General features: G+C 42.4%; 1 protein-coding gene and 1 non-coding gene across 8 annotated transcripts; one reads left to right on the top strand and one right to left on the bottom strand.

The window, feature by feature from the left end:
* The first annotated feature begins 5,841 nt into the window (after positions 1-5,841).
* On the top strand, positions 5,842-27,588 carry pfkpa (phosphofructokinase, platelet a). 7 transcript variants are annotated; one of them, XM_040018728.1, is made up of 23 exons: positions 5,842-6,112; positions 8,677-8,750; positions 9,561-9,638; positions 10,742-10,931; positions 11,187-11,352; positions 11,616-11,660; positions 11,747-11,855; positions 12,502-12,597; positions 13,775-13,867; positions 15,526-15,651; positions 16,252-16,316; positions 16,566-16,635; positions 17,578-17,724; positions 18,863-18,933; positions 19,149-19,236; positions 19,966-20,118; positions 22,729-22,893; positions 24,059-24,120; positions 24,374-24,485; positions 24,809-24,908; positions 25,236-25,241; positions 26,556-26,661; positions 26,785-27,588. In XM_040018728.1, exons 1-23 carry the CDS (start codon positions 6,019-6,021, stop codon positions 26,939-26,941), a joined length of 2,373 nt encoding a protein of 790 aa, XP_039874662.1. In that variant the 5' UTR covers positions 5,842-6,018; the 3' UTR covers positions 26,942-27,588. The 7 variants fall into 7 exon arrangements, with proteins under 7 accessions (XP_039874662.1, XP_039874667.1, XP_039874666.1 ...); XM_040018726.1 differs by lacking the exon at positions 19,966-20,118 and adding an exon at positions 21,150-21,302 and having other exon boundaries at positions 5,844-6,112; XM_040018727.1 differs by lacking the exons at positions 12,502-12,597; positions 19,966-20,118 and adding exons at positions 12,051-12,146; positions 21,150-21,302 and having other exon boundaries at positions 5,844-6,112.
* On the bottom strand, positions 16,901-16,973 carry trnat-ugu. The gene has a single exon. It is a non-coding gene; the product is annotated as a tRNA-Thr (tRNA).
* Positions 27,589-27,813: the final 225 nt, after the last annotated feature.

The raw sequence follows: 27,813 nt of genomic DNA, 5'->3' as shown, positions 1-27,813 counted from the left end.
AACAATTCTGGGAACTTGGACAGTCACTAGCTTCTCTCCCCAGACGAATGTCTAAGGAGGGACCTAACCATGACTTTTTAGTGCCAATGACAGGATCCAATAATATTTAAATAAGAAAAAAAGTCCAGCAAATGGTTTAAACCAGCGGTCCCCAACCCCCGGGCCACGGACCGGCACCAGTCCGTGAGCTGTTTGGCACCGGGCCACGAGAGTTGAGGCTCGGGTTTGAAATTTATGGTTTTCAGGGTTTTTATCGTTAACTCAGTTTTCCTGGGTCTTTTCCTGTGTTGTAGTCGTGTGTCTTATTTTGAAAGAAATATTTACGCGTTACCATAGCAACCAGAGAGCATTAAGGGGCCGAGAGGAGGACGTTACTCTTAATGTTGTTGGAACATTTCAGGAAGACGCTGCTAATAAAGTTACACAATTACACAGTGAATGTGTGTTTATTATTATATTTACAAAACACCACAGTTTCTGTCTTGGTCCTATCGTTTTATTTTGTTGTATTTATCCGCGACACCTTAAAGGCCGGTCCGTGAAAATATTGTCTGACATTAAACCGGTCTGTGGTGCAAAAAAGGTTGGGGACTGCTAATTAAAACGGTTTAATGAAGTGAATTTTGCAGTGAAACTAATCGTATATTTTTAAATTTTTTAAATTAAAAAAAACAACAATGAACTCTTTCCATGGAGGCAGTGCAGGTTTGGAGACTGCAGTTCGCCTCTTGGGATGGAAATAGATTGAGCTCTGTCTCTTTGGGTCACAACATCTGCTAAAACCTCATTCCAACAAAAAGGACCAATCTGAATGACAACCTGCAGCCAATATACAAACAATCAATGCGAGCCTATATTGCACAAACCTGTTCTAAATTGGCACTGGATTTCCCTGGGGATCCGTGTGGCAATAAGGGATGAGGTTTGTGGTGTAAAATTACAAGGAGGAAATGTAATTTGACAGAGAGTGAGTTTCTGTGTGAGGGACAGACGACTGCTGAGTAGGTGTAGTGGTGTCATGAGTGACTGCTGCTGGGGGGGATTACCGGATAGTCCCGTTAAATTGTATATTATTGCACATTTTAATTGGTCCAGACTGGAAACATCTCAGACACCAGTAGACATTTCACAGTGATTTGTCAAAGTGATATTCATGGTCTCCTGAAGATGACACCACGTACTGTCTGTAATGTTTATGGTAGCTTTATGCTAATAAAGAGAAACAGAATATCATCCAAAAATTCTGAAAAAAGTTATAAATATATATTATAAATGTAAATATAAAGTTACAAGACTGCAAGAGGCTTGGTGAGAAGGTGACAACTGCTGGTGCGATTGTTCAGAAATGAAAGAAATGAGCATCAGTTGCCTCCTGGGGTGAGGATGATCTTAGGAAAGCTAGTGGATCAGCCCAAAACTACATGGGAGGAGCCTGGGATCATGGTAACGCTATGTCATAACAAATTCCTCTGCTCAATAAGGCACATGTACAGGCCTGCCTTAAGTTTTCCAGTGAACTTTAAAATGATTCAGAGAAAGTGCTGTGATCAGAGGAAACTAAAGTTGAGCTTTGCGCCAGTAACTCGACCCACCGTGTTTGGAAGAAGAGGAATTCTGAGTATGACCAAAGAACACATTCCACATAGTCAAGCATGTGGGTGGAAACATTATGCTTTAAGGCTTTAAGGGTACACTGTGTGCTTGCGTGTGTGTAACAGTCTACATCGACTCTACAGCAACTGCTTTTTGTACCATGTAGCATGGTTGCCAATCTAAAGTGGCCACTTGCAGCTTTTTGTATGGTGGGCATTTTCCAGCTGTGGGTGTCTGCCTGGTTTTCAGCGATTTAGAAATTCTACAGTTATACGAGCTATAATCTGATCAGCAAGAAGAAATGTGGAGGATCAGCATTAGTTGTGATGGAAAAGTGCTGTCTTCTTGAACCTGTTAGTGCAAGGGAACCCTTCTGTGGCCTGAATACTGTAGTGCTAGCTGATGAAAAGCATCCATATTACTCAGTGAGGCAGCGTGTCACTGAATCTGTCTGAATCAACACACTGTAAAATTCCTCTATCAGCTGATGCAGAGGTCAATAAAATGACTGGGCTGAGCTGAATGGATGTGGATAATTAATGGATCCAGAGCTGAACACTTTCTCTAACATCTGTTTGAACTCTACCAACACAAGGACAGGTGCAAAATACATTTGACCTCAAAACACAATACGTTTATTTACGTTACATGTAATCTCACTATTGTATCGAATTAGATTATAGACTGAGTTCTTGACTTGTTATCTTATCTTATCATTCTGAGCATAACATGTTACCATCAAGTTCAATTGGGCCAAGATCATTAGCGTGTCATGTTTCCGACAATTTCTTGTCTATGAATTTAGTTTTTAAACATCTCTGTGTTCCACACCCAAATAAATAGCGCATTTTTACATTTCTGTGTTATGTTTATTAATATGCAAAAATAAAATATGTCTTTTGGCTCTCTCTCCCCGTGCCCATGCAGGAAATAAATAAGTCAATCAAGAGTAAATCTGTGGTTAACCACAACTTCCTCTTTGGTGTCGTAACCCCCCGGAGTCTGGTTGCTGCTCTTGGAAGTAGAAAATGAACTGGCAATACAAGAATCACTTTTTTTCAGCACAGAATACACAGAAGTGTAATACCCCAGAGGAAAAACACCCCGGCAATGGCTGCTACGCAACAATGATAAGAAAACACAAGAAACTACAAATAGATGTAAAATTCTACATTTTAAAAAGAAAAATAAAAAATCCAACTTCTTTCAATTCTTTCATTTCTCTTGCTTTTCTACAAGTCCCGTCTCCCAACACTTGCAGTGACGTTTTAAAAGCAGTCTTTTCCTACAGTCTGAGGAGTTTTACCTGCAGGCTGCCTCTGACAAACCAGACGTGGACACATTTACGTCTCTTCGGCTCAGTTTACTCAACCATTCTCTTTCCATTCACTATCAGTTCACTTACATGCTTCTGGGATGAAGCTAACAGACTTTAATGGACAGCCCCGGTTTTCCTGTGGGAGTGAGTAACTTAAGTCCGCACATGTATTTATTATACAGGTACGGTGAGAAAACAACACCGATGGCAGCTTGCCTGCCAGCAGGCCTTTCTTTAGGCTGCTCACATGCACGACTGATAATGATGGTGTTTCTCACGCTTTTCCAAGAGATTAGCGTAATTGAAATCTTGGAAACTCTACATGTCACTTAACGCCCTAATGGATACTTACAGTAGGCTGTACTCATGTTACCTCGCACACAATATGATGTGCTGGAGAAATGAAAACAACAACATTTGTTGTGTGTAAGAGTTGCACTTATTTGTCACACAAATTAAGCTCTTTGTCGTCGTCTGCTTCATGCTACAGCTGAGGCCTGACGATAAACCAATACTGTAGCAGATGACATAATTTGACGGATACAGAGCTTTCGTTGTTATGTGAAGCAAAAAGCTGACGGCAAAGAATGATGAGTTCAGATAAAGGATCCACATCGGGCCTCCAGCTGGCAGTCATCTCAACAGTATACACCAAAGTCGTCTCGACAGCACGTGGAGTGAGACCATATGATGGCTGTAAGTGCCTGAGGGCAGAGAGGCTTGGTAATGTAAAGGAAGCCATTCGCTCCACTTGAAGGTTTAAAAAAAGGAAGATAAATGAGAAAAGTGAGAGCTTGTTATTTGTGCTTTTTCACTGGGATACTTTTACTGTAACATGTACAGATGGTATTTTTAGCACAAATAAACTGTGTTTGGCAATTATGCCATGATGAGACCCAACAGAATGACTACTCAGATGCATAATTGATGCCTAGAGACTTTCTTTATACTTTAAGTCACTGATCTGCAGTTCCACGGGAGCACCCTTTTGGTTTTCAGCTCACTTGTAAATGAAACTGACAGTTCCAAAATGTGCTGTTTCTTGAATGGCCAATTAGACTGTTGCCAGTCATCACACAAGACTGTGTTTAGTCTCAGAGTTATGCATGATTTTGGGCACATCAGCTATAAATGGTTAGTTTGTGCTGATTTTGATTTATTTTAGTGTTAATGAGTTATGTAATGCTCCCCAAGGATCTTGGAAGTGAGCCCTTCCTTTCATGATGTAGCATGAAAGGAGGGGCTGAAATGGAGGTGGGTTGCTAAGTGGCTTGCAGATGTGCAGCAGCTGAAAAAGAGTCCTTTACAGGAAATTTGCAAATTGGATGTGTAGATGGGTATCAGCTAATGTACACTGGCACTGAGATGAGCTGATCAGGAGAGATTGCATCTGAGTTTGGCTTTGTGGCCTGTCTGAACTAACACTATGCTGGATTTGTTTGAATATACCTGCAGATGCAATTTAAGTTTAATAAACTAAATGGTTTTTTTTTCTATCTAAAGACTATTTAACTCAGTATTTTCTTTACTTTTATTTGACTTTTCAGGACAGTGAGTGTGATCAAATTGAGACAGTTCTCATAACTGACTGGAACTAACACAAAAGCGAACAGCGTCTTCTCCAGGGAAGCTGTAGGAGTGTGTAAGGGGACTGGGGGGACACATGTGAGGCAAGAAGGTGCACAACTATCAGTGATGTCACTAGCAGGATCACTTTCTATATCCTTGTATGTAGTTCCTGAAGCGTGAGGGCTGTCATTCATGCATATCAGAATGTTATTTTCTTCTGAATCGATTTTGAGTTTGCAGGAAAAACAGTTCTTCTGATAATAGGGTGATTCTGGACTAAAAGCACAGTAGCCTCATTTGCTTGTTCTAAATCATATTGCAAAGTACTCTATAATTGAATTAGGTCATTCAGCGGTGTCTGCTGTGTCATGAAAATAATTCAAAATAACTGATTTCTTTTTCTTTCTGCTGATGACTCAGGTTTTGTTGTTATATCTTACTAAACAGACCTTTACTCACACTTTTTGTTTGAGACCAATACAGAGCATGCGCAGTACTTCCGTTTTATAGCTTTCCACTTGTAGTTTGGCCTTAAGGCCACATGATGGAGACAACGATCCAAAGTGGAACCTTCCTCATTGCGTGTTTCATAGTTTTACATTCTTGTGTTTATCTGTGAAAAATCTTAAATAGTCAACGCTAACTTACTCTGTGTAGTGTTAGGAGTCCCATACACATAAAGGTAGTAACAAAAATCAGTGGCTCATAAAAAACGACCTTGAACGGAAGTCATAGCTCCAGTGCAAAAGGATTTCGGCCTGAAGGAAAGCGCACAGTTTCAGTGATGCAAATGTAAAGATGATATTTAAGCAGTGATCAAAACACAATAATACACTTCACAAAAGAGTCAGCCTGGGCCGTAAACGATGCATTTTACGAAGAATGGCATAAGGTAGCGCATCTGTGGAAGGTTTGTTTTACCTTACACAGTTGGGCAAATACATCAGCAACAGTGAAAGAATATAGATTTAGAATACTATAAAACATACACAGTTGAAACACAAGGATTACCAAAATGTTGATGATCGAGCAAACCAGTTACTGCAATAAAAACATCTAGGCCTAGAAATAGAAATAAAAATATTTATATTGCTATTACTACTCATAGTATTAATTTAAAAATAATAGATTTATTCGTCTTTACACTGTATGATTCAGGTGTTTCTGTGTGTAACTTTCGTAGCCTGTTGCTTCCTCCTCACTAAGGTTCACTGAAACCTCGCCTGCATCCTCTAATGATAGACCCGCCCACACATCTCTTATTAGTTTGCAAGCGAACGGATGCTGCTGGAACTATGATTTGATTGGCCCGAGCTTCTGCCAATAACTGTCCTCGCGCTCGGCCTATGCAAATCAGCGACCAGATACGGAACAGGCAGGAGAAGGAGACCAAAGCGGGCATACTGTACATAGGTAGAGGGCATAGATTGTTGCCCTTCATCATTTCAGTACAGTTCCGTACTGTCGGTGTTCTTTTTTATCGGCTTGTGCCAGGAAACACATATTTATTTATATTTATATAGTGAGTTGCAGTGAAAATGGCGCAGCCGGACAGCAAGAAGATATTTTTTGAGAACCTGTCGGGAGCGGGCAAAGCCATTGCAGTGCTGACGAGCGGAGGGGATGCTCAAGGTAGAGTATCGAGTTACACTTTTTGTGGATACTTGTGTGAAGCATCGTATCAGTGAGGAAAGGCCCGCAAAGGGCGAAGATACACAGCCGTGTCATAGTGAACTGCCTGTCAAGTCGGCCTGGCTTTTATTTAAAAACGCGGTGGGGCGGGGTGGTACAGTAAGGCTGTGATGTTATGTGCCATTTACACGGTTAGCCGGCATGCTAACACCGCGCACCCTGCTAAGTCGCTAACAGCATCATCCTGTCATTGATTCAGAGGCATGTGTGACATTACCCAGCGGCTCAGACAGATGCGTCAAGGTCGAGCCGCGCGGTTTGCTTTCCTCCTCACAGTTTATTATTGCATTATAACTGACGGGCTTGTGTTAGCATTTAATTAGCGCAGATTCCCAATTAATTTAGGTTGTGCAGAAGCCAGATACGCAGGAGTGCAGGGCGCTGTGTAACCATTAAAAGCTGGTTCTGGTGGATGCGTAGGCCACTAGCGCACAGGTTGGAAATTCTTACACAGCGTTTCTGTCGTGTTCAGTTTTAGCGAGACTAGAGACTTTGGATTTTTATTAGCACAGTGGAGGCCAGCGGTTGTGGGATGCCGGCATCCTGTGTACGTGATGAGCAGCATATAACTCATCTACGTCTCTTCCAGTCAACTATACGTCACAGAGGAAACCCGGGTCATGTGCTCACCGGCTCATCTCGTAATTTCGCTTAAGCACATGTACATCTACTACTGCCGTGTAACGCCACATTGTAATGGCAGCCGGCTGATCCGAATGAGTTACATCATCTTATAATTAAACAACAAAAGTCGAAACTTTATGATTTTATTTAAAGACAGGATGTGATTATTTTTACCTGTTATGTAACTTATTATTAGGCCTACACGTGACCAGTGTAGTAGAGGAAACATAAAGAGAGAGTGAATCCATCCTGATAGCTTTCAAGCTGTAGAAAGTGAAATATGAGCAAAACATGAATAAATATGGATATTTTAAAACACTTTTTCTTCTTATTGTTTTCATGCTGCATGGAAAGTTATTAACAAACCAACTGTAAATTGTAATTTGACAAAAATAGCAAGAAGCTTTGTATCTTTGTGGGGAAAAAACTTCTTTATCCTGCTTTAAAAATAGTCAGAAAGCACTTCAGCTTTTTTTTTGGCTTATTGATCCAGATATTCTTCCAATATTACCCTGAGAAGCCATGGTCAGATCAAAGTTGTGTCCACTTTTAGCATTGGATTGTGATACAAAGGGCAGCAGCACTAACACTGCTCTACAGCATTAAAGAAGCTTCTTTATTTTCTAATGTTGTTTATGTTAAAATCTTCTGCTAAATAACCACCCTGTTTTAAACTTTTCAATACATAATTTAGACAAATGTTGACCTTTTCTCAGAAACCACCTGTTGTTGTTATGTAAGTGCATTTGTGAACAATTATTAATAATGTATTATTATTAATTATACCAGGTGTTCTATAGTGTAACCTCCATCCTTCAGGAGCTCAAAGAGTGAATGTGGTTATTCAGAAGCAGTGAATTGATCCACTTAATTGCAGAACAAACACGCAGCGCTGGCCCCAGAGTTAAGCAGTGAGTCTGCAGCATGCTAGCTGAGACCGTGCATCAATGTCAGAGTACATTGTGTAGCCTTGGCTGAGTGCTTTCAGTCAGTCAGCAGGAGAAAGAGTCAGTCACGCAGAAGAAGAGATGTTCTGCTTTGATAGAGACTTTGAAACCTTCAGCTGAGATATCTACGCGAACATCTTTTCATATATTCTGCCTCTGTTTTCACCACACTCTGATGTCTGATGCCCCTGTGATTGTAGTTATGTAACAAGGACAGCGTGCCATGGATTATACAGTGGGTTGTATTGTTGGTCCTTTTCTAATAATTCTGGATGCTTTGCCGGCTTCATGAGCAGATCACATTGCAGAGGCCTCCTCCTAATTTGTTCCCTTCCCTCACTGCTGTGTCCTCTGCTTCACGAGTGGGCTGAGCCTTTGTGTTGCAGAGTAACAGTACTGCTTGGTTCACAAGGAAACCCAGTCCTTTCTTCCCTTTGTTTACAACTCTTCCAGTTAGCCAAGTTCCCCTTCCCCTCCTTCCTGTGGGTAAAGCTTTACGTTTTTATCCCATCTGTGTTGAAGCCACAGAGCATGGTCTTACTGGTTAGTATTTTCACTCAGACTCACAGAACCTGTAGGAGGAGCTAGGAAAGCCTTTTGACCAAACATGGCAGGGCTTTCTGATGGGGCAAAAAAATCCACAAGTGACACACAGACACTATAAACACGCAAAGGCTGGGCTTACACACATTATCTCCCACATCCAGGACATAGAAATACTCATAAAAAAATAAATAAAGGTTTACAGCTGCACCCAGACTAAATAAATATCCATGTAGCTTAAGCCCTGGGAGACCCATGCAAATTGGGGTTTTACAATGACTTGGTGCAGTTGAGACACATGTGTTTTCCCTCTCTATAGTTTAAAGTTTGACCTTGTAAAACAAGTTGTTTTGTGATTAAGATTTCTTCTTTTAACTCTTTCTCTTTCAGGAATGAATGGTGCTGTGCGTGCTGTGGTTCGAATGGGGTTGTACGTGGGGGCAAAGGTTTATTTCATTCATGAGGTGAGCCATAAATTTATCTTTAGGACTATAGTAGCATTTTCAAGGAAAATCACTATAAAGTATTTGGAAGACATTTAAGCCCAACTTTAATGGTTGGATTTGTGTACAGTACTAGCCAGGGGTCCGGTATCAATACAGGGATGTTTATTTTGTTTTCATGAAGCAGATGTTAAAAGAGCTTTGGGAAGAGCCATGCTCTGTCTGCTCATCCTGTGATCCCAGCACATCTGTGTACGTGTGGCTTCTGCTCACACACAGTCTGATGTTACATAACTGAGGCTTTAGATGCCTCATATAAATACCCTGCACCCAGCTAAGGTAGCACAGTATGATGATGCACCAGTCTTATAGTTAATGATGTAAATTTCATTGGTTTTGAATTATGTGGAAATATTTTGATTATTTCAAGTCATGATGACAATAGGATGTCGTTGCGTTGTATTTTGGGCCGTTAGCCAGAGGTTATTTGGAGTGTGTGTTTGTTTGCTTAGCTCGTGCAACACTCAGAAAGATGATTCTTTGCCCTCATAACCATGAAGCAATATTTTGAAATAAATTGCAGCAGAAATCAAATGGTCATGTATTCAAATAAATAATTAGTAAGGAAAATAAACTGAATGTATACTACTTGAGTAAATTTTATTTGCCCAGATTCCATTAAATGTAACATTTCATGCTGTACTTATGTAACAGAGTTACATGGGCAATTTATATGTTTATTACATGTAATTTATATCTAATTAAATTAGTTAAAGCCACAATTTTAGGCATAAATGTTAAATGTATATTCTTTTTTTTCTCTGTAATCAGGGATATCAGGGTATGGTGGATGGTGGGGATAACATAAAGGAAGCCACATGGGAAAGTGTGTCCAGCATGCTGCAGTTGGTGAGTAATTATCATGGTCTATATTAGACACATGTAACATACACAGAGTGAGGTTTTTATAAGCAGGTGTTCTCTCTCCTTTGGGCTCCCGGCTTATATCGGAAACATTCGAAAGTAATAAGTCCTTTTGCAGTTCTTGGACTGCAGTGTGCAGTGTTTCCCACATGGAAACATTTCTTGGATGGGCTGGCAGGTGTTTTAATAACTGTCCAAAAACTCATTTAGCTTTTTATTTGTGTGGAGGAACGCCTTGATGTGTGATTGATTTATGATCTTCTCACTCTGCAAGTTCATCATCTTCCAGTAAGCTAACTCTGGCCCTTCCTGTATCGTTTTTCTTCCTGGCTCTCTGACCAGGCTACTGTTGTGATGGTAATCAGCGTTATTCAGCTGCTTTCTCTAGAGAGGATCACGTCCATTTAGATGTACTCCAGTTCCACTGTTTTGAACTGCAGCTGGGGATAGTATCCTTGTGCTCCTCCGGTTGTCCTCTGTGAGTTTGAGGAACCATTCTAACTAGAACCTGGAGCAAGTGGAGACCCGTTTGATGTATTGGTTTGAAGTCCACCGAGGCGACTTTGGAGTATTGTCACCAGCTGCAGTTCAAGACAGTGCAGTTAGAGTTCATCTTAATAGATAAGCAGCTTATTTTACTCAAAGCACTTTGCAGAGGAACAATCTTCATATCGACGTGTTTAATAATTAATAAATAACCTAACCTCACATCAGATTTATTTCTTGAGATGTTTATTATAAATTGGAATTATTATCCTTTTTATTATGGCGTGACTAATGCATCCACATGCCCTCTTTACCCACCATAAATAAAATATAAAAGTGTGGAAAAACACTGAAATATGTATTTATCAAAGTTAGGTTTATCTTGCAGGAAGCAATGCACAAAGGAGGAACATGTAAGTCATGTGACACAGACGATAAGGCTGTTTAGTGGTGAAACATTACAACCTCTAACATCGCACTAGGCGGTGTGTTATCAGTAGTGCTTTTCCTGTTGAAGAACAAACGCAGGAGTTCAAACCAAAAGAATAACCATGTGATATGGGCCGGAGACACTTTTAAAACGTTCCCATTATCGTCACCAGGGAGGGACCGTTATCGGCAGCGCTCGCTGCAAAGAGTTTCGCACTCACGAGGGGCGCCTGAAGGCTGCCCACAACCTGGTGCAGCACGGCATCACCAACCTGTGTGTGATCGGTGGAGACGGCAGTCTGACGGGAGCCAACCTCTTCAAGGAGGAATGGAGCGGGCTGCTGAATGAGTTGGTGGAACAAGGTAGTGGAGGCTTTATGGCTCTGTGTTTCCTATTTCCAGTCAAGACAAAATGCAGTTTATATATTCTGAGGACATGGTTACACTGTTGAAAACAATTCTGCACAGCATGTGGAGCTGGGAGTCATTTGGTGCCATACTGAGAAACCGTATCTCCTGCCAGTAATATCAGAGATTTGTGTTTGTAGGAACAGCTGTGACTCAGAGTGGTTACTCAGACAAAAGCCCAGTCCTGCTCTAAGCTTCTTTTCCTTTCAGGTTTGATTGAGGCCGATGCCGTCCAGAAGTACTCTGCCCTTCACATTGTGGGGATGGTCGGCTCTATCGATAACGACTTCTGTGGAACTGACATGACAATTGGCACTGACTCGGCTTTGCACAGAATCATCGAGGTGGTGGACGCAATTATGACAACTGCACAGAGGTGAGCAGTCAACATAAGCACCTTTAGCAGCTTTACGTGTGAAAGTTTGCTGCATATGTGACAAGTCAGTCGCTAGTTCAGGCTTTAATTATCAGGGTACATTTCAAATATAATAATCCTTCACTCTTACCAGCAGCTGTTTCAATCACTCACCTTGAAGTTGAGAAAAGTTTAACGCAGGAAAAAACTATCATGGTATCTTCTACACCTGCTCTCGGGTACATCAGCGTTCCTACATCATATTTCCTCTCCTTATCTTTCAGTCACCAGAGGACATTTGTTTTGGAGGTCATGGGCAGACACTGTGGGTAAGAATAGATAAACCTTAGCAGATCCAGAACCATCAACTCTCAGTCAGAGACACAGGCCTTTATCACCCGTGTGTGTTTCCCAGCTACCTGGCCCTGGTGAGCGGCCTGGCTTGCGGGGCAGACTGGGTGCTGATCCCTGAAATGCCTCCAGAGGATGGCTGGGAGGAGAAGATGTGTCAGAAACTATCCGCGGTAACACAGTCAGACTTACTCAGTGAAGTGTAGTATTACTGGGTTGTTCTATGAGATGTAATGTTATATTTACTCTGATAACATGTTGTTCCAAACCTTTCTTTGTTTTTCTACACAGACTTTAAATCACGAAAGACTTTTGTGAGATTTTGTTTTTTCTGCTTTGAAAAAAAATGCCAATGTTCTATGATTTAGACCCGTTCCAGGGGAACAAGGCTGAACATAATCATAGTTGCAGAGGGAGCCATTGACAGGCACGGGAAGCCTATAACCTCTAGTTTTGTCAAGGATGTGAGTACCTGAGTGTTAAGAAAGGGGAAGCCAGAAGCACGGAGACCTGACTGATGCAAGCCAGCCATCTGAGCTACACACCGCCAAAATCTTTGGTTACAGTTTTCTTACAGTATCCACATTCAGTCCCGTAATAACAAAGTGTGGACAAGCAGCAATAAAGACAGGATACACCTGATAACTAAGTGTGAACACAAGCCGTGGTGACACCAGGCTTTTATTGTGAACAAATCTGTCCTCGGCTCCCAGGCTGCCGTCGTCGTCCGGCTCCCTCCCCGTGCTTCTGAAAGCCCACGTCACAGCCACAGTCTCAGTTTTTCTGTCATGTTGTTTCTCCACCACGCCCTCCTTGTAGAACCGAGCAGGGATGAAAAGGCTGAATATCATAATTGTAGCCGAAGGGGCGATTGATCGTAACAACAAACCCATTACCACTGAATATGTTAAGAATGTAAGTACAGAGTGTACCCAGTTCCAGCTTTGACTCCCTCCTGAATGACCTCTACTACTGTACTGCTGCCCTGGTGTGGCTTTGTTGCTGTGTTTCTGGAATGCTCTGTAAAGCACACTTGCTAGATTGGTAAGAGGGCTTTCACCACACTGTACTGCCAAAGCACTGCAAGACACCTTTTCTAAACCTCACAGCTATTATAGGTCTTATAGCATTTACTTATAGCTGCTTCACACATAGCCTTCTTTTTCCTTACAAATTGGCTTTTTAACTGTAAATTGTGAATCATGATGATATTATTATGTAATTATTACTAACATTTTTATTTGGAGATTCTGTTTTTATTTAAAGTAGCAGAGTAATTATTTTTGATTTCAAATTAAAAGCTCCTTTCTAACATGACTGAAAAATTAGAACGGCTTGCTTGTGCTTTGTTGTTTCCCCTTCTCTTCAGCTTCAGATCGTGTTGATGTTCAAGTTTGTGATGTGCCAGTTTGTTTACATGTGTTTTTGCATATACCTTTGTTTTGTATATATTAGTGACACAGTTATACCTTTATTAGTGTACATATAATATGCATTAGATGAATTTAGACAACAGTAAAGCAACACTTCACCCATAAATCACATAAACATCCTTTTCTCTGGTCCTATTTATCTTGTGCTGTTTATCCATCTAGATGACTTTGCCGTCTGCCTTCTCTTCAGTCGATTTGTGGTGCTCAAAATCCATTTAAAAAGCTCAGCAGGAATGCTTATTTAAAAAAACAAACACTGAACCCCCCCAACACACACGCACATTTTTTAATTTATTTTGTTTAACCGACTAACAGTTGTATCGTTATGTGGAAGGAAGCCTGCATGTACCTGTGAGGTTTATTTTATATGCATGTATTTATTTAATTTTTGCTTCTCTGATCAGCACTAGGCAAACATCATCTGATTGCATTATATTCAAGAGAAAACAGACTTACCAATTGGAGCTGAGCGACTCACACCAAAGCAAATATAGGTGATAAACAGCAGCACAGGCCTGAGGAAAGTACAGACATTTGATTTTAGGGTGAACTGCCTCTTTAAGGATCCATTACCTAAATGAACAGCTGTTATTTTCATGAGAATGTTGATGATGTGATGCCAGGCCATCTGCTCAAACTTGTTTTTCTTTTCCTCGCAGCTCGTGGTCAAGTGCTTGGGTTTCGACACACGAGTGACAATTTTGGGACACGTGCAGAGAGGAGGAACCCCATCTGCCTTTGACCGTATCTTGGTAGGTCCACCCTCCTGAGTTATGAGCCAGTGCTCTGATGTTTTTTTGCTAAATGTTGAATTACTTTAGGGGCCAAAATATCAAACATTTGTTGGGTTCACGTGCTCAAAAAGCAGGATTAATTTTTCTCTGTCAAACTACTTTGCCTCTGGCCTGTTGGTTAAATAAAACTTGTTTTAAAAATAAGGAATGAAATGATGCCAGATCATTTGATGGAAATGAACTTCAACCTCCAGAAGACACCCTAAAAATCAAATTACTGCAGGCTAGTAGTTAAAAATGGTTCTCAGTAGTTTGTGTGACCCCCACAATCTCGTCAGCATTCCTGACAACGGGGCACGCTCCTCATGAGACAAAGGATGATGTCCTGGGGAATCTACTCCCAGAGCTGGACCAGAGCGCCACTGAACTCCTGGACAGTCTGAGCGTCTGTCCAAGGATTTCATCCTGATACCTAATGGCAGTCAGGGTGCAGTTGCCTAAGCTGTTGAGGTCTGTGTGTCCTTCCATTGGATATGCCTCCCCAGCCCATCACTGTCCCACCAACAAACCAGTCATGCTGAACGATTTTGTGGCTTCTCCAGATCCTTTCATGTCTGTCGCATTTGCACAGGCTGAACGTGTCCTCATTTGTAAGAAGCACAGGGCAGCGGTGCCCTGCCACGGTGCCAGGCAGTGAACACAGAGGGGAAGCCAGAGGACATCAGGCCCTCAGGCCCCCATGAAGTCTGTTTCTGTGTTTGGTCACAGACATCCACACAGGTGTTCTCCTGGAGGTCATTTTGTAGCTCTGGCAGTGCTCATCCTGTTCCTCCTCGCACAAAGGAGTAGACAGCGCTCCTGCTGATGGATTAAGGACCTTCTACGCCCCCGTCCAGCTCTCCTAGAGTAACCAAGCTTCTCCTGGGATCTCCTCCATGCTCTTGCACCTGTTCTTAATTTGATCAACACCGAAGCAGCTGAAACTGATCAGCAACCTCCTCTGCTACTTAACTGACCAGATCAGTGCCCACAACTTTAACTGACTTGATGCTTTACTCTGATTAAAAAGGATTCCTTTCATTTTTTTTCCAAGCAGTATCTTTTGCTTTTGGCCTGTCAAATAAACCATGTTTTTAAATTTATCACGTGAGGTTGTTGCAACTGACATTTTTGACTATTTTGGCAGTTTATAGGCACATTTATGTTTTTGAGCAGCATATTTATTAGTGTTTAAAGTGTTATTCCTAATTTTAAAAGCCATTATATTATCAGAAATGATTTCATTTTCACAATTTCAATAGATGGTCTTTTGAGAATTTATAGTAAATGTTCCCTGTCCGCAGTATTGTTTTGAGGAGTTGTCCAAAACATTTCCTGTTCAATCCCGTGTGTGTCTGAGGAGCGTTGCCCTCAGGTTTTACGTTAAGCATATTAACAGATTTGTGGCTCTGCACACGAGCAAGTGTATCCCAGGAACCCTTCCCGTTTACTACAAAACGTCTACAGATGAAAACAAAAAAATGATGGATGTTTAAGAGGAGAATTAAAACCAATTTTAGATTTAAAGTAAATAAAACTTAAAAGAACAAAAGAAACCCTGAGCAGGGGAAGAATGTGTTGGCATAGAAACGATGAGTGAGGAAGATGCAGTTTAATCTGTGCGTCTCACATTGCAGGCCAGCCGCATGGGTGTCGAGGCTGTTCTCGCGCTTCTGGAGACCACGGCCAACACGCCGGCCTGTGTGGTGTCTCTGTGTGGGAACACATCGGTGCGCGTGCCTCTGATGGAGTGTGTGCAGATGGTAAGTGCTGCTCTGTGCTGGAAACAGTCCAAGACCTTCACGTATTCAATAGGCATGCACGCACACATATTTACAAAACCAGAGAAGCCGAGGAGAGACAGACACAGAGTCCATAAAGACAAAGAGCTTAAGTAATGATTTCAGACAGCACAGAGTCTGGAGTGGCAATAGTGTCCACAAGAGAAGTGCATTGTTTGAGATGGAGCCACTGGTTAATCATTATCTGTTTATGATGATGTGTACCGCCATAGAAATGCACAAAAAAGCTTTGTTGTCGTTCTCGCTCCTTGTTTGGGTTTAACAGAGCTCACAGTGAAGACCTCACTGACGTCATGTAGCAGGAAATGTTAGAGGTGAGAAGCAGGTTACGTATTAGTCACCTTTTTTGCCCAAACACACGTTATTTTTTCCTCTGTCCACACTTCAGGGCAGTTTCTCCTCCATGCAGCAGTTGTGACACTTCAAAGATCACAGACCTTGCATGCAGATGTTTATTCCCAAATCGTGTAGATTAAACAAATTGAAAAGTACTTTTGAGCTGCCGTGTCGAAATGCAGATTTCAAGCAATGAAACAATCTCCTTTCTTTTTTTTGCCCCAGACTCAAGAGGTCCAGAAAGCTATGGACCAGAAACGCTTTGAGGAGGCCGTTAAGCTTCGGGGCAGGTATGACCGACAGACCTGAACTTCACTCAGTCCGGTGTTTCTAAGTGCACACAGGGAAAGTGGATCAAGGTGCTATTTTAGAACACCATCAGTCTGTTGTTTACACTCAGTGTTCAGCAGGATGAGGAAAGAGGGAAAGAATCAGGATCATGGACTTCATTTTCAAATACACCTCCCTTAGTTTTGAAGTGTTTACTGTGTATTGAAGTGTTGGAACAGATGAACTCACTGCACTTGGTTTTTCTGCAGGAGCTTTGAAAACAACCTGAAGACATACAAACTGCTGGCTCATCGTAAACCAGAATCCGAGCTGCCGACTGTAAGTGATGGTGTCAGCTTTGCTTGCTCACACTTAACACACACACAGAAATCAAAAAGGACAGAGCCCCCCCCCACAGAATACCTGTAGAGCAGGTTGTTTTTAGGGAGCCAAGTCAGCCTAAGGTTCTGCCCAACAAATAATGACTCAGCTGTGCCTTACTGCTGCTGCTATTTTAAGAGCTGTCTTTGACAAAACAAAGCCATATACTTTATTTATCTAGAGGTGGAGGCAAAAACAAATAAAAAAGTATTGTCCAGGTATCAGGCCCCAGCGAGGATTGAACTCGCGACCCCTGGTTTACAAGACCAGTGCTCTAACCACTGAGCTATGGAGCCTGCGCTACACACCTTCTGAGGGAGTAACCTTATTACCATTGTTCTGTAGACAGGTGTGTGACATCAGGCTGAGGGCATTAGTATTCAGCAGTCATATGCGTCAGTGGTTCCCTGCTGTTCATTATAAAAAGATGAAAAGTGCACATAATAAGAACAAGTATTGACTTCTAACCATGTTGTTCTTATTTACTGTGAAGCCTTAAGGTTTAGTGAGCGTGGGCTTCATATGGGGCCCGGGTGGCCACTGTTGCTGTGCAGTGATATTAGATCACACCTGGCTCCCCTCTGAGGGTTGGACTTGATCATCCCTGCCAGGAGCTGCAGCTCCACAGGAGGTAGCTTACACTGAAAATCAGCGAAGTGTAGAGGCAGCCTGACAGACTCCATGCTGTGGAGCTTGCCTTAGGGTCTGACTCCACCCTCTGCCTCTGTGATAATGACCACTGTAGGCTCAGCATGTGGCTGAGAGTACCCCAGAAAGCATTTATTGATTTCTTCTGTAGAGCGTGATCATCCATGTTCAAAAACACACTTTATCATTTGGTGGGATTATTCCAGAGCCAGAATGTATGATAACCTGTTGCTGTGCATTTTATGTCTTCAGAGCAACTTCAATGTGGCAGTGCTGAATGTCGGGGCCCCTGCAGCGGGCATGAATGCTGCTGTCCGTTCAGCTGTAAGGGTGGGCATCTCTGAGGGGCACAAGATGTTTGCCGTCAGTGATGGCTTCGAGGGATTCTACAAAGGACAGGTGAGACTTGTAGCACTGCTGCTGCACTACTGCATGTCATTATAATCGGCCTGAAACTAATGAGATTTCATGTTATTTAAATGCATTCATAATTTCCAAGCTTAATAAAAATCTTCTGTGTGTGTGACTCCAATTTTTTCATCAATATCTCAGACAGAATTGGCTTAGCTTGATGAGAGTCAGACAGTGCACAGTCACACTAAAGCATAATCAGGGAAACCCGGGGGATAATCTGTCCAGATTAATGTAAACCAATTTCCTCACGCTCACTCGCCCTGCTCTGCTCGGCTCAGTCGAAACGATGCAGTACCACAACTATCCAGTGGGGGGAAACAGACTGTTCTCCCTGGGCTGAGAAACACAGCTCTGTACTGATAAGTCAAAGAGTTTCTCACATTACCTATCACCACAATGTCACAGGATTTATGAATACAGGGTAAAAGCAAGCAGCACCTGTGTGACTTTTAACAATGAAAACCTGTACTGATATGTAATCTGAGGTGATACCGTTTCTTTGTTGCATGACTGGTATAACTAGTTTCTGTCCTCTAGCCTCCTTTGACGAAACCGCTCAGAGTGTGGGGTCGGCTCAGTGAACAGCACTTAAGAAACAATCGGATCATTTATCTCTATCAGAATGTCTCCACTGTCACTGCTTAGTTAAACATCCTCTGTGAGACCTGGATTCAGACTGTGCCTACTGACCCCAAGAAGATTAGACCAGAGGGAATAATGGATTTCTGTTATTCAGGACTCAAGCACTCTCTGCTACACGCTTTGTTAGTTTCCGCTGCGACATGAAAGAGATTGTCCAGCAAATTAACTCTGGTGTTTGCAATGTCTGCCCTGAGAACCGGGAGGATAGGACAGAAACTACACAACTGTGAGAGAGATGCAAACTTAAGAAAATAAATTGGGGAGAAAACAGCTTCCACACTGGGACTCATTAGTCTCTGTGCAACTCTTAACACAACAAAGAAAGAAAAAGACCAGCTTTTGGAGCTTTTCAGCTCATTGCAGGTTAGAAGAGCACTAAATTAGAACATTTAAAACAAAACAAAATAAATAAAAGCATCCTGTGAACGACTCCACTCATCAGTAATAGCTAACATATCTGTCTCATCCATCTACCCTTCAGATTAAGGAGGTGAAATGGGGTGATGTCGGAGGTTGGACGGGACAGGGTGGCTCCCTGTTGGGGACAAAAAGGTAAAGAGTCTTCAGTATTTCTTATAAAATAATGATTAAATTGAGATATCTACAAAGGTGATGGAGTCTGTATCAGCACTGTACCAGTATATCCAGAGAATTTCCTCATAGACGGCTTTAAGAAACTAAATTTCCAGCCATACACTTTGTATTTCAATGATTTTGCATATTTCCATAATGTTTTTTTTTCATAATACTCATTTTGTAATCCTCAGAACACTTCCTGCAAAACACGTGGAGAAAATTGCTGAGCAAATGCGAAAGCACAATATAAATGCTTTGCTGATTATCGGTGGATTCGAGGTAAGTTTCACACTCAGTTTTTGTCTCTGCTCGTTTTGCTTTTAACTTGTTGAATCTGTCAGTAGATGCTTCTCATCTTTAAGTCTGTGTACAAGCTTAAAAGCTTTTAAATGATGAATATTTATGACATGTTACAGTAAACAGTATAATGTTTCCATCAGCCTTATCCCGCTTCATTTCAACACACCTCTGTATGGTTCCATGCATAGCTGTGTACAAAACTATGCTTTAAATTCAGTTCTCTGCCTAAAAGCAGAGCTGCAGAGCTGCAGAACTGCAACATTGGAAGCTAATATTTAGCATTACATGTTAAATGGTATATGATATATATGTATAGCTATATAGTGAGAAAGAAGACTCCTTAACATGATGTTTTTGGATTATTTAACTGAAGTTGACTCGATTTGATCTGATTTGGAAACAGAGAACACCTGCTTTTCTTCAGCCATTTCACGCACTCCTGTATAGATGCTCACCAGCTTTACTTTTCCTTTGATGAATGCAAGTAAATGAGTTATCTTGTGTATGATGTACGTGTGTGTGTTTTTGAGGGTGAATGTGGAGTGGTACCTGTCTGTTTCGCTGCTGTCCGTTGTGATAGACCTGGCTCCTCCCCTTGGCACCCTCCACTTATGTCTTACCCTTTCCTTTGTGGCAAGTAGCACCTCTCTTCCAGACCAACCTTCCAAACCCCTCGCAGACACTAAAGCACTTGGCTCTGCCCTGCAGGCCTTCCTGTCACTGCTGGAATTGTTAACGGCTCGTGGGAAATATGAGGAGTTCTGTGTGCCCATGGTTATGGTCCCGGCCACCGTCTCCAACAATGTGCCGGGCTCTGACCTCAGCATTGGCGCTGACACGGCTCTGAACGCCATCACTACTGTAAGTGATGGGGCCTGCCAACAGGAATAGACAGACATGACACAGACACACAAACACATCCGCTCACTTTACAAGCCAGCCAGCTGTGTTTCAACAAGGGGGAAAAACCCACAGTGTTGTGTTTTACCAGTCACCAGCCTGTCAGGGGATCATTCGGAAGAAATCCTTGTAACGGTGGCATCTGTCAGCCACACGTGGCACAAAAAGCCTCCCTAAAAACTAGAAATTCAGACAGACAAAGTGAGTCATGTCAGCACCGTGAGGCGTGACTGGTAAACGTAAAGCTCCCTTCAGGTAAGTAAGTGAGTGTCAACATGGAGGCATGCTGTGAGGTGCACACGTGTTGTGGCCGCCATGTTTTGCTCTGCTTGCCCTTCTCCCTGTCTGTGTGTTTGTGATAGTGTCCTCTGACACGTCATGACGAGTGGCTGGCTGCATGCAGGTTTTGACGTCTACACATCGCCAGAACACAAGCTTAACAGCCTGTAGTTCAGGTAACGTGTGCTGTTTCAAACTGGAATCGCAGCTTGGCCATCTTCATGTCCTCCTGCTGTGTATGCAGACTCGACTGGCCCTGCTTGTCCTGCTGAATATAAGCAGATCTGGCTGTCATGTGGTTGTTATATGCCGCGTCACCGTGGAGCAGATTCTGAGGCCAACAAACACACATCTCTCTGTCCTGTCTCTTCATCTGTTCTTTGTCTGTCCCTGTTTATCATCCTTCCCTCTGCTTTCTCTCTCTGCACATCAACTTCCTGTTCTGATTACACGTTCCCCTCTCTGCTCTGCCACTCTTTTTACACGTTCCCCTCTCTGCTCTGCCACTCTTTCTGTTCTTATTTTCTTTTCTCCACCACTCTGTTCACAATCCCATCCTCCCGTCCTTTCTGCCAAAGGGAAGCCATAGCCGCTATCACACGGAACATGCCGGAATGGCGGGATACTCTCTTGCAAACTGAGAGAGATTCACCCCTCTCTCTCTCTCTAAGTGACCGGTCGTCTAACGCGTTTTCTGTATACTGCTGCTTCAGGCGTTTGAGAGTCTGCTGCAGCTGTATGAGGCTCGCGCCAACTATGAGGAGTTTTGCATCCCGATGTGCATATTGCCTGCCACCATTAGTAACAATGTACCCGGCACCGATCTAAGTATCGGGGCAGACACAGCCCTCAATGCCATTGTGGAGGTAAGGCAGTCAAACCGCCGCCAGCAGAGCTTTGAGCGCTTTGTTCAAGATGCTTGTGCAAAGACACTGAATGTGAGGCATGATATGAAAGTGCAAGAGAGAAAACTGTGGTCCAGTGCTAATACTCAGCAAACTGTCCGCTTACAGAAGGTGCTACACTACTATTTTCTCTGGATTTAGGTTACAGTAAAGGCAACAAAAGTCAATGAACTAAACTTAGCCCGAACACTAACTCAAACATAAACTGTGCATTCATGTGCTGCTGCGAAAAATTGGAAAAAAGTGTTTTCCTACTGATCCCCCTCACATCATCAAAACAACTGAGAAAGATGGAAAAGTTTGGTGCACAACTTTCTCAGTTCTTTTAAATCATACACAAAAGCATGAAGTAAAATTGTGCACATTTAAGTACATCAGTGTTGTTTTCTAACATTAAATATATGATATGCTGAAGCACTTTGAGGGCTCCAGGATAGTGATTTACAAAATTGTTAGCTTGTGTCCATGCAGAGAAACAGATTTGTTACAAATGTTACTTCTTAGAGCTAACCCTGTTAAAAGCTAAAGCAACAGTTTATTTATTGGAAGCAGCTATAAAAATGGTAAATGGCCTGTATTTGTTTAGCGCTTTACTAGTCCCTAAAGACCTCAAAGCGCTTTACACATCCAGTCACCCACCGGTGATGGCAGTTACATTGTAGCCACAGCCACCCTGGGGCGCACTGATAGAGGCGAGGCTGCTGGACACTGGGCCCTCTGATCACCACCAGTAGGCAATGGGTGAAGCGTCTTGCCCAAGGACACAATGACCGAGACTGTCCAAGCTGGGGCTCGAACCGACAACCTTCCGATTACAAGGCGAACTCCCAACTTATAAGCCACGATCGCCCTGTGCTGTTTCAACACATTCTCATTTAAAAGCACAAGGATACACTATAGCACGATTTCCCATTTTTGGGAGACGGGCTCTCTGCAGAGCACGTGAATTCACAGTAACACATATTTTATATATTTTTACCACTGCTGCAACTTCTAAACTGACGCTAGATTATCTCATATTTATCTGATTGTCAGCACTGGGCTATCAAAATAAAAATTTAGCACAGGAAGAAAAATGTTTCCACATAGAATTTAACCAAGTGTTTGCATATGAATTGTGAATTTAATGTTACCATCTGACGTGTTCTGTCGTCTTTCGCAGGATCCAGTCTGTCTGGTGAAAGCAGCATTTAGATGAATCTGTTGTTGAAATGTAGCTATTCGCTAAATAAGCATGCTGTTGTTCTACTGTGTGGAAAGTCTTAAGTTAACACTAATCTTTATGTTTACCTTGATGGGCAAATATGAGCTCAGGGTTACAGAGGTTAGCTTTGACACATTGGTGCTGAATGTGTACTGACTTTGTGAGCTCATGTGCGTGTGTCAGACCTGTGACCGCATCAAGCAATCAGCCAGTGGGACCAAGAGACGTGTGTTCATTATTGAGACTATGGGAGGCTACTGTGGCTATCTGGCCACGGTGGGGGGCCTGGCTTCAGGGGCCGATGCTGCTTACATCTACGAGGAGCCGTTTGACATCAAAGAACTGCAGGTATGACGCAACCACAGAACCAGTATGCATTCATTATTTAAAGTAGACCTGTGATGGTCATTTCAGCACCAGCTTTTTATTCTTGGACTGAAGTAGCTTTGCATGAGTCACAGTTCCAAAATAAACAAACAAACAGTTTTGGCTCCTCTCTCTCCAAGGACATTCTCCCTTTATTACAGTTATTTTCGTATTGTCCAATGAACAACAAACAGTGTTATATAAATGCTCAGAAATAAACACTGAAGTAAGCAAGCAAATAAAACATTCTAACAAAACAAACAGCAGCAAAAAGAAAACTATCCTGTATGAAAACAAAAACATTCAATAATAACTTTAATAATGATGGAATCTGTTATATTTATAGTGTATATACACTTAATGCCCACTTTTGTAGGTACACCAGTTTAAATTCCTTTTAATCCAAATATCTAATCAGCCAATCACATGACAATTACTCAGTGCATCCGGCATGCAGACACTGCTGATCTACTGGGATTTGAACCCACAACCATCTCTAGGATCGATCAAAGAATAAGGAAGCATCCAGACAAACTGCAGTCCTCTTGGTGAAAGGGCCTCGTTGATGCCAGACGTCTGAGGTGAATAGTCAGACAGCTCTGAGCTAATAGGAAGACAGCAGTGACTCAAATAACCACTCGTTACCACTGTGGTTTACAGAAGAACACCTCTGAATGCACAACAAGTCAAACTACAGCAGCAGGGGACCACAGCAGGTTCCACTCCTGTCAGCTTACAACTGCAAGCTGAAGCAACAGTTAATGTTTCCTGGGCTGTCGAGCCTATTTCTGCTACAGCTTTGGGACTGCAGGGTGAGAATTTGACATAAACGGCATAAAACCATGGCTCCATTCTGCCTTGCATTAACTGCTGGTGGTGTAATGGTGTCGGGGATTTTCTTGGAAAACTTTAGGCCCCTTATTACCAGCACTGAAGGCAAAAGAGGTGTACCTAAAAAAGTGGCCGTTAGTGTATATGGCAGTAAATAAGGTAAAGCAACATAGGTCCCCTTTAAGTTTCAGGCTCAGTTCTTTACATGTCATTCCTGGTTTTATCCACTAGATGTCACCCTACTCTAGTTCTAAGGCAGACCTTACAGAGCCACCTATGTGTTAACATCAGCCACATGCACTACTTCGTCCCACAGGCCAATGTTGAACATCTGACAGAGAAAATGAAGACGAGCATTCAGAGAGGTCTGGTCCTCAGGTAAGAAAATGACAGTCACCTTAAATTTCCAGCCAGCATCTCTTTGTAATGAGCTGCAGTGTAAACATGCATTTCCATCCCTCAGTGTTTGAAGCTCCTTGTATAGTAAACAAATGTTGTGGTGAAGCCGACAGTTTTGACAGTGCTGACATTTTACGATCCGGCTCCCACTGATGACGTCCAGCTAGCGTGAGCGTCAACCAAACACATCGTGAGTGTGCCTCTGCTAACACTTTCACTGTGTGTCTGTTAGAAATGAGAACTGCAATGAGAACTACACAACAGACTTCATCTATCAGCTGTACTCTGAAGAAGGCAGGGGGGTGTTTGACTGCAGGAAGAATGTGCTGGGACACATGCAGCAGGTGGGCTGATTTCCCATTGTATAAATAATCAGTGGTAACGTCTCCTCCAGAGTACAGAAGTGCCAATTTTCCATATTTGTATCATGAATATGCATGTTCTCAGTTTACATGGCTGGTCTTTGTTGTATTTTGGATTTGTGTATCTTGAGATTAGCACATAAAAAAACTGGAACACACAAAACTTTGATGATCTCTGAGGAAAATCTAGTTTGTAATGAAAAGATAGCACAGCTAGCAAACCACATCAGCAAACATGTGTTCAATTAAGAAGAAAGGGGGGAAAGATCTGGTGGATGAGTGAAAACTCTTAATTTTTTCCAAAGGGAGGAGCGCCGTCTCCATTTGACCGGAACTTTGGGACCAAGATCTCAGCCAAGGCCATGCAGTGGGTCTCCAAAAAGCTGGTTGAGACATTCAGACAAGGTAAGGTTAATGTTCCCTGCAGCCTGTAATTAGACCCGCGGTAGCCGATCCTCCCTCCCTGCAGAGGCGTGGCTGTTGTGAAGCAGATCTGTCATGGAGTCACTCTGTCTGACATTTTGATGTATGTTTATCCTCACAAAGAAAATGAATTATTGATCATTTACACTCATCAATGTAGCATTTTAATGAGGACCGACACACTTCCTCATCTGATACGACACAACCGACCTGTACACTGTTTGTGTAATAAGGCCGCCATTAAAGTTAAAACTCCTCTTTTTGTTTTGTTTTTTTGTGTCCATTTCTCTTACACTCGGATGACATAAGATGAAGGTAAATCCTTTTCTTCATGCTGGCTCCATGACCATCTACATATTTAGCTCCTATCCTGTGTTTTCATTTTAGCGCCATACTCCCAGTGTGCGTGTGTGTTTCTGTGTGTGTCATTTTCACTGTTGTGTTACACACATGTAGGATGCAATCTGCCCATGCCTTCCAAATTTACCGGCAGCCACCATGCAGTGCTGTTTCCAGGTCCTTTCTGAAATGGAAATGTGCAAGCATGGGCTGTGTGAGCCACACGCACATTTCTTTTTCCTGCTTTTCCAACATTTTCTTGGTAGCGTGCGGTGCTTTATCTCAATTCAGCTGCTTTTTTTTCATGGCTTCCATATCAACACCTCTTTGTGCTTCAGTTTTCTCATCCTCTTAAACCACACTGCAGCTGTTTCATTTATGATGATGTTTCAGATAGCCACTAGCTGGTAGAAAGAAATCACTGTGAACCACCCCCACCTCCCCAAATACCTCTCAATGTGAAAGCCACTGGGAATTTAGCCAAAAATCATAACAATTACAAATGGTATCAAAGTTGAGAGTTTAGGTGAGCCCTCGGCCTTTTTGAGGAGACAAAAAAGTCCAAAAACATTAAAAACTGAGCTCAGTCACTGGGATTACACTTTAACAAAAAAAGGACTGTAATTAAAAAACAGAAATTATTTGTGAATTGAAAAGCTATCAAGCAGGTCAGGATGGACCCTTTGGTTGTCTGGTTCTGGCCATCGGGTCGTATGTTTGCTGATCCTTGTTCTGCTGTGATTGATCTTCTTTAAAGCTACCGATCACAGAGAGAGGCAGGGTGGGGTGCTGCTGCCATCTGCTGGTAAGGCAGCTGTGGCTGTTGGTGGTTGGCTACATAGACGCAGCTTCAAATCTACAGTTAACTCACTTTATACATTAACAAAATATTAATAATGAAACGACTAGTTTTTCTGGTGCCAACTAACAAAATCACGACTTTAAGAAGGGAAGCAGTTATCCTTATCCACCTCCACGTTCGTACATTCTGGGGGGGATGTGAGGGTAACCCTGATCACCAGAGTAGTCCACTCTTTCTCCAACAAAAACAATGACACTAGTCATTTTCACCAATGGGCTTTTAAATCACTGACACACAGAGGTGTAGGAAGTTAAACCTAGCGATCAAAAAGTTCCAAAATAACGGCACTGCATAGACCCTAAAAGGTACAGCTGGAACGCTGTTGTAGGTTTGGGTTTCCAGTGGCTTTAATTCCACCCTAATGCATGTTTGTAAGATCAGGGACTTCCTGTGTTTGCACCTTTGATTGATTCAGTGTTTGTGTGCAGGTCGAGTGTTTGCTAACACCGAGGACTCCTGCTGTCTGCTGGGAATGCGCCGCAGGACTCTGGTCTTCCAGCCTGTGGTCCAACTCAAGGATGAGACTGACTTTGTGTATGTATCACAGTAGCTCGCTGGCACACAGGGAGATTAGTCCAGAAGAGAACTCGGGAGTCCAAAATGAGAAAGAAATGCCGAAATAAACGCTGACACTGACGTTTCTTCATCTGTGTGCAGTCACAGGATCCCCAAGGAGCAGTGGTGGCTGAAGCTGCGTCCTTTGATGAAGATCTTGGCTAAGTACAAGACGAGCTACGACGTCTCCGACTCCGGACAGCTCGAGCACGTCGTACACAATCGACCAAAAGACTCGGACGCTTCGGTGGCCATGTGAAGGCTGTATGACGGTCTGAGTTCAGTCTTTGTGTATGATGGAAATTTTGTGAGGTGTCAGTCTTTGTGTTGTAAATGAGCTCCTGTTACAACATGAACACTTTTTTTTCTGGCCACATGCTGTGTTCATGTTCTGTTACTGTCATTCCTTTTAGTGGCGCTCCTCTCAGTTTTGTTTTAAAAAACTCACCAACTGTAGTCTAGCCTCTCTCCTCCTCTTATCAAATGCACACACACACAGCTGTCCTGCCATGCATCTGTGTGTCCTCGTCGCCCTGGATCTTTTTAGTGTTTTTAAATTGCACTTTCTGTGTCTTGAGTTGCTTCGACATTCTCTGACTGCAGAGCTGCAGAGTAGGCACTTTATCTGCAGCACAAACCAGTGCGTATCTTCTTAGAACGAGTGTGAGGTTAAGCATATTTATATGAGACTGATGCAATATAGTTTTGCTGCAAGCCAAGAGAACTCCATTCTGTGCTTTAACAAGGAAACTAATATTTATCTTTTAAAAATTATTTTTGCTTGTAAATGTGGATATATTAAAAATGTAGGCACTGCTGTACTGAGTAGCTGTCTGTTATATTGCACCAACAGAGTTAGATGTATATGAGACCCACAGAATAAAATCATACTTGAGATGTGCCTGAGTCACGATTGTCACTTTCCATCAAACGATGTCCTTTTATTTCATCTGGGATTATTACAGTTCTTCCAGTCATTTAATTGACATTTTTGGGGTTTAACTAGAGCTTGTTTAATCAAAATCGCTTTCAGTTGACTGACTCTTGGTGAAGCCTGAAGATTAGTGAAGCCAGTTAGCAGGCTCGTGGCCCCGAGTGTCAGATTAATGAGCCATTCATTAGCTGTGTAAA

The sequence above is a fragment of the Simochromis diagramma genome, unplaced genomic scaffold (assembly GCF_900408965.1).
Source record: "Simochromis diagramma unplaced genomic scaffold, fSimDia1.1 OVJJ01000717.1, whole genome shotgun sequence".
In the NCBI taxonomy this organism is placed as follows: domain Eukaryota; kingdom Metazoa; phylum Chordata; class Actinopteri; order Cichliformes; family Cichlidae; genus Simochromis; species Simochromis diagramma.
The sequence above is the reverse complement of the archived record's forward strand: the minus strand, read 5'-3'. Positions and strand labels throughout refer to the sequence as shown.

What these genes read in the sequence shown, in the direction of transcription:
- pfkpa (XM_040018728.1), top strand. Translation starts at nt 6,019, where the DNA reads ATGGCGCAGCCGGACAGCAAGAAGATATTTTTTGAGAACCTGTCGGGA. An exon ending in GCCGTTAAGCTTCGGGGCAG is followed by an intron (nt 16,317 to 16,565) that starts GTATGACCGACA and finishes GTTTTTCTGCAG; the next exon opens with GAGCTTTGAAAACAACCTGA. An exon ending in TGCTGGGACACATGCAGCAG is followed by an intron (nt 24,486 to 24,808) that starts GTGGGCTGATTT and finishes TTTTTTCCAAAG; the next exon opens with GGAGGAGCGCCGTCTCCATT.